The 12,580-nt window shown below is 21.6% G+C and overlaps 2 protein-coding genes across 2 annotated transcripts; one reads left to right on the top strand and one right to left on the bottom strand. All coding sequences in view use genetic code 6, as the record gives it.

The window, feature by feature from the left end:
• Positions 1-1,606: 1,606 nt before the first annotated feature.
• On the bottom strand, positions 1,607-2,098 carry TTHERM_00823650 (hypothetical protein; the record flags this gene model as incomplete). The annotated part of the gene is made up of 1 exon (XM_001031467.3): positions 1,607-2,098. One exon carries the CDS (start codon positions 2,096-2,098, stop codon positions 1,607-1,609), a length of 492 nt encoding a protein of 163 aa, XP_001031467.1.
• Positions 2,099-5,262: 3,164 nt separating this feature from the next.
• TTHERM_000823621 (PAS domain S-box protein) lies at positions 5,263-11,352 on the top strand (the record flags this gene model as incomplete). The annotated part of the gene is made up of 9 exons (XM_012800006.1): positions 5,263-6,247; positions 6,304-6,602; positions 6,895-7,407; positions 7,465-7,647; positions 7,708-7,929; positions 7,988-8,596; positions 8,659-9,562; positions 9,679-10,030; positions 10,089-11,352. 9 exons carry the CDS (start codon positions 5,263-5,265, stop codon positions 11,350-11,352), a joined length of 5,331 nt encoding a protein of 1,776 aa, XP_012655460.1.
• Between the last annotated feature and the right edge of the window lie 1,228 nt (positions 11,353-12,580).

Below are 12,580 nucleotides of genomic sequence, written 5' to 3'. Positions count from 1 at the left end.
CTTAAAAAAATAAATAATGAGTAAAGGAAAATTAAATAAATAAAGTAAGAAAAATCATAATTTAAAAAAAATGAATATTAATTAAAAATACTCACTCTTTTATTCTTAAAAATATGAAAATTATATTGATTAAAGTTTTAAAAATAAAATAATTTTAAACTTGTAAGCTAAGAAAGTTACTGAAAAAAATATTGTTAAATTCAGCTAGAAATTTAAATAAATAGTTTTTATCTTAGATTTTTGTGAGCATAGTTAGCATTTCTTTGCTTCTTTCATATTTTTTGTTTATAAATAAGTATTTTATAAAAACTAATTTTTAGGTTATTAAATTTAGAAATGATAATAATTTTTTTAATAAACACAAAAATAAAATAATTAAAATCGTTTCCAATTTTAACTAAAGTGATTTAATCTATTTTTTTCTATTTATTTTATTTAATAAAGAAAAATAATTAGTAGTATTTAAAAAAAATGAACTCCTTTATTTTTCTTAGTAGAATAATAAGATAATAAATAAAATCATATTTAATAAGTTAGTTATATTTATTTAAAAATCTTTTAAATCAATATAGATACTTTAAGAAAAAAGGTAAACTAATATTTTTGTTTTTGTTAATATATTTGATAAAATTGAAATAAAAATGAAATTTGATGAATTATGCTTAATTAAAAACCTTTTAAATGAATTAAGAAAATAGCTTCATAATGGTTTTAAGATATTTAGAATGAATTTAAAGTTATTTGAATGATGAATTATTACATTTTAAAGAAAATATTTTTTTAATAAATTATAATGATTTCACATATTTAAAAATAGTATTATTAATAATTTTTAATGGATGAAAATAAATGCTATTATATAATGATGTTAAATTTTAATGCGTTTTTATTATATTAGAAATTATTTAGTTAAATTAATTTTAAAAAATATTTATTAATAAATTTAGAATAAGAATTTTAAGTATTTATTTAAAATATTAAATTTAAAAATATTTTTTTTATTCATTCTAAAATTTATAACTAATATTTTTTAAGAAATTCTAAGATTGATGAGCAAAATAAGTAAATAAATAACCAATATTCTTTATTATTCTTCAGCTATTTATATTTCTTTATAGAATTATATCTATTTTTTTGCTCCAAAATAAAATTTATTTCTCCTTTAAACTTAGAAAGAGCTGGCTTAATAATATTTAGCTCAATAGAACAGATTTTTCTCCATCTTTTAAATAAAAAGAGCTCATTTATGTAACATCAAACAAGTACAAAGATTATCAAGGATATATGCAGTTATAAAATAGTTGTTATTTTAAATATTTTATTTATTTCATAGTATTTTACTTATTTTTTCACAATGGATAATGATCTATCCTCCATTTAATTGCAATAATAGTATGATTGATAAAAGGATGAAGTGAATTAATAAATCAATATGGAAAGAAAAATTTACTTACAGTAGGTTATAAATTATATATATAGATAAGTAAATACAATTGTTAACATTCAACTAATAAAATTTTAGATATTTAGGAGGGTATAGAAATGATTTAACAAAAATTATTCAGAGATACATTTTATTCAATTGATTTAACTTTGAATAATCATTTCAGTAGTAATATCTGTAAGAATAAGGAGATCTGTAGTAGCTGGAAGTGTAGTAAGGAAGGTAGTTGCTGGTTCTCAAGCTAGAAGTTGTGAGAGAGGGTGAGTAATCATAGCTTGGGCTACGAGAGACATATGAGTAATTTTTAGGATAATAGTCAACATACTCATCAACGTGTTCTACTGGAACGTATTCAGTTCTTCTTTCAACTCTTGTCTAGGGCTCATATGAAGTGACATGCTTAATTTCAACATAGTCTCTAGTGGTTCTTTCAACGGGAACATATTCTACCTTTGTTTCAGGTACATAGTCAATGTACTTTCTTTCAACTGGCTAGTATTCAGTCCATTCGCTTGTTCTAGGAGGGGTAATTGCTGATCTGTAAAGAGAGCTTGTATAGGGGTAAGTTGAGTATGCGAGTGTGGATGCGTAAGGAGAAGAATAATATCTAGATGAATATAAGACATCTTTTACAGGGGTATTTGTGGTGCTCATTGCTAATATAATAATACTTTGAAAGCTTTATGAAGTGAGTTTTTTTTAAGATGATAATTTTTTTTTCGCTGATTAATTTATTATATATTTTATTAATTTACTTTTCTGTGGATAATTTTTAAAGTTGCAATTCACCATTAAAACATGAATAAATTAATCAATCAATCAATAAATAAATAACTAACAAAATGAATAAATATACAGATGTCTTAGATTTAGATGATATTAGATTAAAAATAAAGTTAAAAGCATTTCATTCTTTCTTTCTTTTTCTACATGATAACCTGGATACAAACTTTATTTACTAATTTATAATAAATTTTGTGATTTGTCATTTAATTTCAGCAAAAAGTGTTAATTTATATCCAATCGCTTCTCAATAAATAAAAAAAGTATAATTTTACTAACAAGTATGTAAAAACGAATTGATAGAGTTTACTGACTCAATCATTTTTATTTGTAATAAGCTTTTAATAAATCTGCTAACAAATTAAATATGTATCCCAATAAATATCTAAAATTATTTAAAATGGTTTAATTTCATATTTTTTATATTTATGTCATTTATGATTTTTCTATTTTTGTTGCCAAATAAGCAGTAGATCTAAAATTAATAAATATCACTAAAAATAAAATATAATTTTTTATTTTTTTATCTAAAAGCTTGATTTAATTCTTATAAAATGTTTTTAAATATATTCACAAAACGTATATAAAATGACTAAACTAAAAATTATAAACTATTCGCACTAAAATTCTTAAAAATAACTCCTTTTTTACAAAAATTTGGCTATTTTTTCATTTTTTGATGTATCAAATATTGAAATATTGGAGGATTGTATCAAACTATAAATTATAAGTCTAATAAAATGATAGAATATTCAATAAAATTATTAGTTAGCGCTTTTATTAGCTGAAGGAAAATTTTAATTAATAGAAATAGGTATCTTTCTTACTTAAATAAATGAAAAAAACCAAGTTAGTTTATAAACATAGAAGTAAAAAAGTAGGTTTTTATAAAATTAGAAATTATCTTCACAAAGATTGATTATAGATACAGGTTGTGAAAGTGATAAAATACTAACTTAGTCCAGTAAAATTAAAAAGGCTTGAATATATTGATCTAACAAATAATAAAAATAGGTATGTATTTCTATTATTTAACATTATTTAAGAAATTCAAGCTTCTTGTAATATATATTACAAATTCAAATACTTAATTGTAAAAATACTACCTTATAAAAAGAAGAAATATTTATTACTCTTCTATCTTATAAATATATATTAGAAATATTAAAAACTCAAAATAATTATATTTTTTTAAAAAAAACCTCTGCTTACATTAGATTGTATGGATCCCTAACCTGCTTGATTTTAATAAAATCAAAAATCTATTTTCTTAAAATAACTCAAATAAAAAAAATAAATATTTTTCAAATCATAAGTTCTTTAAACTAAAAACTATAAATGAAAATTACTCATTTTTTAAGTATTTAAACTTTATCTATTTTTGACATTAATCTTCCTTTTCAAACCAGCATTTTAAAGAGAAAAATAAGCTAATTATATCAATTATTTAAATAAAGTTAATTGATACTTAATTTATATTTACTTTAACACAAAATGCTACTAATCTTGGATCTTTTATCTTTTAATTGATTAATTCAAAAAAATTAATAGCTTTATGTAAATACTATTAAATATTTTATATTTAGCCTAATAATCTTATATCTAATCTGAATATTTGATTATATTTTGGTATTTTACAAATCTAAAAAATATAGATTCAATATTTGCATTATTTAAATAAAGGTAATAATTATATCTTATTAGATATTATATAGAGTACTATAAGTAAGGAAAAATGAATTTCATTTGAAAAAAACATTAAATTTTAATATATTAACCTTTGATTATTTTACTATTAAAAAGTGTTAAATAATGCCCTCTTTTTAAAATTTTATGTGTTTATGGAAAAAATAAGATAAATAGTAAATTTTAATCAACTTTAATTTCTTAGTTTTCGAAAAATACTTTCTTAAAAATTATAAGGGAATTAATTTTGAATAAATAATAGTTATTTTAGTTTTTAAATATTTTTAAATATTAATAGGATAAATATTATTTTTCATTAATTTCATTTATAATTTATTTAGCTAAACATTTTTAGAGTTGATTTCAAAAAATATTAATTCACATGGATATTAATTTTATTTCACAAATAGTACAACAACATAAATAGATTATATTTAGTTTTAAGAAAAATTAATTAAATTGATATTTTTATTGGGTTTTGAAAATCTATTGAAAAATTAATAATTATTTTTACTTGCTTCATCTATGATTTTAGATTTAAAATTGAGTAGATTTATTAAATTTTAATTAACTATTTAAAATAATTTTTGAGCTATTTTAATTTAAAGGGAGTAACATCAAATTTAATATATGATTTCAATTAATTAAAGAGAATAGAATCCATGGAAATAGTAAATTAATTAAAATAACTTTTGTTTATATTTTCTTTTCATTCATTAGAAATTTGATTAAAAGTTTTTATCATTTTTTGTAACAATATGAGATATTTTTTAAGTTATGAAACAATAGATTTTAAGAAAATTAGTATCATTCCATGTTATTCTTATTTATTAATGATTTTAATAATTAGGTCTTTTAAAATATACATTTTAAAATGAATAATGATAGATATACAATCAATATGAATTGGTAAAGAGGTCTCATTTTATAATCTAAATCTTTAAAGGTAAACAGTAAAAATAGTTAATTACTTTTTTTTTAAATCATAATTAATTACTTGAAAAATAATTAAAAAGATATCATATTTACTAACTAAAAATTTTTAAAAAAATTACTTTCTCTATGCAACTATTTAAATTCATGGAAGTTTTTAATGATGTTTTAATGAATTATCTTTACAATTTTTTTTGATTTTATTTCTTAACAACTAATAAAAAAATTAAAAGAACATAAAAGAAGGGCCAACAAGTAATTAAATAAATATATGATAAAGATTGTTATTTATCGCAATTAAAAATCATATAAAGCGTCAATTTAATTAAAGAATTTAATAATAATTTTTTTTCAATTGCTAAAATTAAAAAAAATAATAAATAAAAAAGTTGAAAACAATTTAAAATTTTGGGCAAATGCTTAAAAATTTAAAAAAAGAAATATATCTATACTACATCTCTGACTTTGGTAGATAGCAATATGCTTATTTAAGAGGCCAACTTTTATCTTTGCTTTTGATAGTTATTTGCAACGTTTAATCTACTTCTATTTAGCTTACAAGTAATCTTCTTGATAAAATTGCAAGCGAAAACATTAATGAAAGCAACGATTCGTAGAGCGTTTATGTGTTCGCAAGTATTGCTCATTACTTTAGGATTTATCCATTAATAGGTGCTATTTTCGGGTAATATTCAGAGAAAAAAATATTATTTGCTTTTATAATTATTGCAGCAATATTTAATAGCCTCATATTGCTCTCTTAGATATTTAGATTCTTCTTATTCAAGTATAAATTAACTAATAATAATTTTGCTAAGCTATTTGACATTATCAACAGCTTTATTTTAAAAGTTTATGTATTTGTTTTCTATTTTCCATTCAATACTGCATGCTTTTAAGCTATTTTCAGCAGCGATTCTAGTCTAACTGAGATTATATTTTCGATAATCACATTGCTGATGACTCTTTTAATTAGTTTTGTTCAAAATTGGCATGACTTTAGTTTCAGTTTTGTTTTAGATGATTATATGGCTTCAACTGATACTCACTCGAAATAACTTGAGCTTATACTAAATATAATTTTGGTGATTGCTTTTTCTGCTTCAAAATATATAAACTAAAATGTAATAGCAGCCCTTCATATAACATTTGTGTCAACAAAAATTTCTCTTTAGATTATCGAGCTTGTCTATTATGATAACTTGATTATATAGACTCATTTATAATTTAAATTTATTCATGCTTTTAACGCAATCATTTTTTGTCTCTCATTTAATTTCCCTCATATGTTTAATGGAACTTAGCTACTAGTGTCAATTCTTTTGACTCTTCCTTTTTCCTATATTATGGCAAAATATCTTCTATTCCATCGTATAAGTGACCTTGCTCTAAGAAAAAAGAGTATTTTTATATTTAAAATTGAAAATTCAAGTATTATTTTGAATTATATAAATTAGATTACACTACTTTAGAACAAATAAATTTACATATTAGAACTGCTTTCTTTATGGTTAAACACCTAGAAATGCATGATTACACTGATCTAAGAAGATCTGTTCTTTACGAAAGTATTTATTAAAATCATTATTATACCTGCTCAAGGAAAGATTGTTTTTGTGAGCAATTAATCAGAGAAGATGGTTTCTCTTGGGAGGAGCTTTAAGGATTTGCATATAGGGATTAGTTCATCTCTTAGTATTTCGCACAAATGTATTCAGATTACTTAAACAAAATCAAAGCAACTAAATAACAATAGGTAAAAATTATAAATAATTTAATGGATTTTGCAACTATTGACTAAAGAGATTATTTAAAGACAAAAATCTTTATTTTATAGAAGATGAAAAGTTAATAATTAAATTTTCGTGTTCAATTTTTCATCACAGAAAAGCTAGAATAATTACTAATTAACTTTAGAGTATCATTAAAAATTTAATTTTGTAATCAAAAAAAAATAAAATTACAACTTTGTAATTTATCTTAATAAAAAAATAAATAATACGTCAATAAAATCAAATTTTTAAACATAATTACTTTTTTATATTTAGATTAAGGAATACAATTAGACTTGCTTTAATTACTTAACATTTTTGATTGAAGTTGTTAATGTTCCAACAAGTGCTCTAGTGGAAGTGGTTTAGATATCGAACATAGAAAAAAAAACAGCTTCAATTAAAGATTAAATGGTGTATTAATAAATTTATGATCATGGTGAAAAAATATTTTACAATTTTTTCAATAATCCTACAATTTACAATCAAAAGCTCTAACTCAATAAAGTTTTAGAATTTGATTAACTTTTTTTAAATACGCAACAAAGCTTGAAATAGAGCTTAATATTATTGAGAGGAATGCTAATAAATCTTTGTAAAGAGCATGTTGATATCTCTAAGATTAACGAGCAAGTTTTAAAAATCAAAGATCTAAAAGAGTAGATTTAGTAAACTATTTAAAAAATGTACAGTTACAATCCTTACAGTTCTAGATGCTAATAACTGGCAGAAATATTTTCAAAATGTTTAGATTTGCATAATAAAAAACCTCAGCAATATTAAAAAGAAGTAATATATTTCTAAAAAAAAAATACTTTTTAATAAACATTTTATTCATGTAAAAAGGCTATTTATTGGAATAGAAAGCATCAAAACATGCAAACAAATATTGATAAAGAGGTTCCCATATTTTCTTAGGAAGCTTGTGTTGTTTATATTTCTTTGATTTAGCCCATAGGAATAATAAAAAACGCAAGCTATAGTGTTTAATCAATGTTTGGATATACTTCTTAAGAATTATTGAATAAAGTAAATTTGAAAAAATAAATAGAAAAGAATTAATTTAGATTTTTTTATTACAAAAATTAGAACTGCAATGTCTTGATCCCAGATTAGCTTAAGCTTGTTCATGACAAAATATTAAATAGATTTGTTACAAGTGGATAAATGAATGGCATAAACGCAGGACAATTATAAGTTTTTGGAATTAATTAAAATGGGTTTGCAATTCCTGTAAATTTAAGGATTAGGCTAGACTAATCTCAAGCTGATGATTTCGGAGCTAGCGCATTTTTTACCTATCAAAATAACGTATTTATTAATTTATTGTAAATTTTTAATAATAAATAAACATTTTTAAATTAAATAGCAAAGCTCTGAGTTCATAGTTTTTTCTCAATAAGGAAACATTTCTAATTTTACAAAAAAAATTTATGTTGATTTATTTTCTGGCATCATATCAGAAGCAGAACTTAATTTATGCCAAAGATTAGATTTATTTAAGATTTTACCTATACTATAGAATCATTTCTAACAAATGAGTAAAGGCTAAACTTTAACGATAGAACATAACTCAATCTTAATAAGTCCTATAAATGAGAAGGGTTTTAAAGCTTTATGCTACTAATCCAATAAACCTTTTAATAGTATTTATGATTTTTTATCCCTATGTAAAAAGCTTAATAATAAAGATTTCAAATTTCATTCAGTTACATTTAAAGCTGGAAAACTGCAAACATCCTACAAAGGCTTTGGATTAGGGTATATTTAAGTAGATAATCTGTAGCTTTTAAAGAAAAAATCAGAAATAAAAGCCCATTTAAAAGATATTAGCATCTAATTTGATAAAATCAAATAGTATTTAGAGCTAGATTAGGATATTTAAAACCTAAATAATAGTACTTCTTTGACGAATTTACAAGCTGCACCTCAAAAAACGCCAATAATAAGCAGCTAGAATTTAAAATTGGACTAAAATGTAAAAAAATTCAAACAAAAAAATATTTAAATATTTTATTTAAAATAAATATATAAATAAAGGCTGTCAAAAATATATTGTCTCCTAAAGTAGTGACAAATACAAAAAGGCAGAGCTTTTCTACCCAAACTTCAAGGAAATCTCTGTTTGGAATTTAAAAGAATCTAAGCCCATTTGACTTTGGAAGCTGTGAAGATCATGCAGAGGCTTTAAATTAAAAAGAGCCAACTCATAATTAGTTTACATTCAATCATCTTTTAAATACAAATAGAAAGCTTCTGAATGGTTAGCAAGATAAATGTTTAAATAACCATGAAATGTTAACAGATCAGTCCGTTGAGTATCAAGCTAATTTTATAAGCTCACCAATGTCTAGTAGAAATTATTATCAGCACAACACTTTAGTTGAAAGTAAACTTTTTTAGTCTAACAACGAAGCAATATTTGAAGCAGAGGAATAAGATGACTATTAGGATAATCCAGCTGATATTTTAGAAAATATGTTTAGTACAAAAAGTGAAGTTGAAGAAACTTAATAAGACAATTCATTTAATTATGAAGTTCCTTAAAATTAAACAAAGAATTTTAACAAATTAGATAAGTATTAAAAAACATAGTATAAATATTAAAATAAAGCGGATTTATAAAGCTTTTCTTAAAATTAGATAGGAAAATGTTCGAAAAATAAAAATAATACAAAGAATCAAAGCTAACAGATGAATGGATTGGTAAACAATGATTAAAATTAATCAAGCTCAGTGAATAGTACTATGAGTGAATTTCATACATTAAAATTAACTCTTCTAAGAGCTATTTCTAGAAATCATAAGAATAAAGCATTGAGATTCCTTTATTTCACTGGCTTTTTCAAAATAATTGTTCTTATTATACTTGCTACTTTCTTATATACTTACCAATATTCCACACTTAATTACATTAATATACTGAATTAGAATTTAGTGAAAGGTAGTTAATTAATTAATTAATTTCATCATTTTATAAAATGAATTAATTATTTTTTTTATTATATAATATAATTTTTCTAATATTAAACTTAAATTATATACTTATAATACTAATAGGATATGAAATTATGAATGAATTTGTATCTATTATAGCACATACAGAATATATCAAAATGTATAACAAAGGAATTATATAAAATACCTTACAGTAGAGTTAGTTACATGCTGTATTAGCTGAGCCCTTAGTAATTTAATAATAATTCAAAGACACTGTGAGTGATCTTGAGAACTATGATAGCGAAACATGGTATGGGTAGTATATTAGATCTTAATAATAATAAATCATAGTCTTCAATCAAAGAAATATATCTTCAACAATGGATCTAAAAATGATCTTCTCATTCGTTTCTATGGCTGAAAATCTTTATATGTATTCACAGTAGTAAACAGAAACTTCTTTGCGCTACATGTAAAATTTATTTATAATTAAATTAATTATTTTACAAGGATGTAAATTATAAAAATAGCCATTACAATTAAAAAGATAACATTCGGATTTTTCAAAATATGGCAGACTTGTAAAAGTAAGAAATGGATAGTGAGATAAATACAATAAAATCTTTCTAAGTAACATAGATAATTGTTCTTGAAATTTTTACTCTTCTGATGGCAATTTAGGTTATTCCAATTTATTACTATATCCAGTATAAAAAGGAGTAAATACTTAAACTTTTCTGCACTTTTTAGCCTAATTAATTAGTAGAAAGAATTGAAGCAATAGAATATTATGCTTCTAAAGAAGTTCTATCTAATAATTAAGATTAAATTTTTACTGTATAAGATACTCATAGTATGAAAAAGAGAACAATATCTTCAACAAATGAGCTATAAAAGATGAATATTAAGATGCTTTCAATAGTTTTAATAATTTTTTGTTTCTATTCAATTTATCCAATAATCAACTATACTATTTCAAATAAATTTATTGACGAATACAGTTTTACTTCTAATGAGCTGAGCCTAATTTACTCATTTAGAGGTAAAGCTCCACTAATATTGGCATTTAATTTCCTTAGATAAACTGCAACGTATGAATAGCGTCCTGATATTATTTTATAAGGGCTAGATGAGTAGATAGAAATTACTTAAAATTATATTTCAAATACAACAAATAAGATTGTTTAATCATTGAAAGACTCATCAAACTAAAATCTGATTTATGATTAAACTCTTCATAGATCAATTGTTGAAACTTCAATGAATTAAGATATATGTAGTCCGTTATAAAATTACTAAAAGAATTACTTAGATAATTAATATTAAATAGATCTATCAGATTGTTCAACAATCTAAAACGGTATTTGGAACAAAGGATATCTTCTTGGTCTCTAATCTCTTATTAATACCTTAATTGATTTTTAGCAATTGTACAAAGTTTCTTAAACAAATGATGAATTTATTTCTTCTCTTTAATCTTATTACAAAGAGTATAATGGAGAATAATATATCAAAGTTTACTAGTACATCAGAATCGTACCATTATTAATTGGAAAATTTATTATAGATGAAACCAATTAATTTTTTAATTTATACTCTTCATACTCTTTAGGAATTTTTTCATTTATTGTAATAGTAGCTTCAATAACATTCTTAATTCTCTGGAATTTGTATTATAGATATTTAGTAAACAGCTTTTATGACACAAGATAAATATATAACTTATTCCCATATGAATTCATTTATTAAAATCCTTATATGTATAATTATGTAAAAAAAGAGTATTCTATTTGAAATTAGTCATTTAAATTTGTTTATTTTTCTACTTGATATATATTTATTCCAAATTAAGAAATAATATTCATCTTATTAATTATTTAGTGAAATTTATGTATGTATAATTAGATTTAATTTTCATTAAATATTGTTAATAATTTTTTCTCACTTAAATTTCGAAAATTCAATAATTTCAATATTAATAATTAAAAACTATAAGTTGAATTGCCTGAATCATAATAGGTATAATTGCAATTTGATAAATGAATAAATAATATTACTAAAATACAAAATAATTTTTAATAATAATCATATATTATATATTAGGTATTTATATTAAATATTTTCGTTTTAAATAAATTTACTTTAAAAGCCAAAAAAAAAATATCAACATTAAAATTATTTTTTTTTTCTTTTAATTTTTATATTATTTTTTTAAATTTAATAAAACAAGATTTATTTAAAATTATATAAACATAATTAATTTTAATCATATTTGATTTTTAATCAAAATTTGCGTTAACTTAATATGTAAATAAAATATTAATCTTTAAAACAGGCAAAAAAAAGAACATATTATTTATTTACTTATATAAATTGATATTAAAATAAGTCATACAGCTAACAAATATTAAATAAATTTTTGTAAAAAATAGAATTCAAATTAATCTAATAAAAAAAAATATTTAGAAGAAATGCTTTAAAAAATAAAACAAGAGATCTACTTTTACTATATCTCAGAATTTGGACGATAGCAATCTACATATTTAAGAGGTAAGCTTTTATCGTTAATTTTGATAGTTATATGCAATATATAATCCATCTCAATTCAGCTGACTTAGAACCTTTTAGATTATATTACAAATGAAAGCTTTTGTAAGAGCTAGGACTCCTAAAGTGTGCTCTTACTTGCAAAATTTGCACATTATTTTAGGATCTATCCGTTAATTAACTCTATTTTTGACCATCCTTCAGAAAATTAGATATTAATTGGATTCTTAATATTTTCAGCTATCCTTAATAGCTGCATAGTTGTTTACTAAATCGTTCGTTTCTTCCTATGTAAATATAAATTGATGAATAGTAAATTTGCTAGGTTAACTGACACAATAAACAGTTTCATTTTAAAAGTTTACATCTTTGTTTTTTATTTTGCTTTCAGTACTGCATGCTTTGAAGTTTTTTTTAATAACGAGTCTAGTTTTAATGAAGTTGTTATTTCAACATACAATTTGATATTGACACT

This window comes from Tetrahymena thermophila (assembly GCF_000189635.1).
Source record: "Tetrahymena thermophila SB210 genomic scaffold scf_8254397, whole genome shotgun sequence".
Classification (NCBI taxonomy): Eukaryota; Ciliophora; class Oligohymenophorea; order Hymenostomatida; family Tetrahymenidae; genus Tetrahymena; species Tetrahymena thermophila.
The sequence above is the reverse complement of the archived record's forward strand: the minus strand, read 5'-3'. Positions and strand labels throughout refer to the sequence as shown.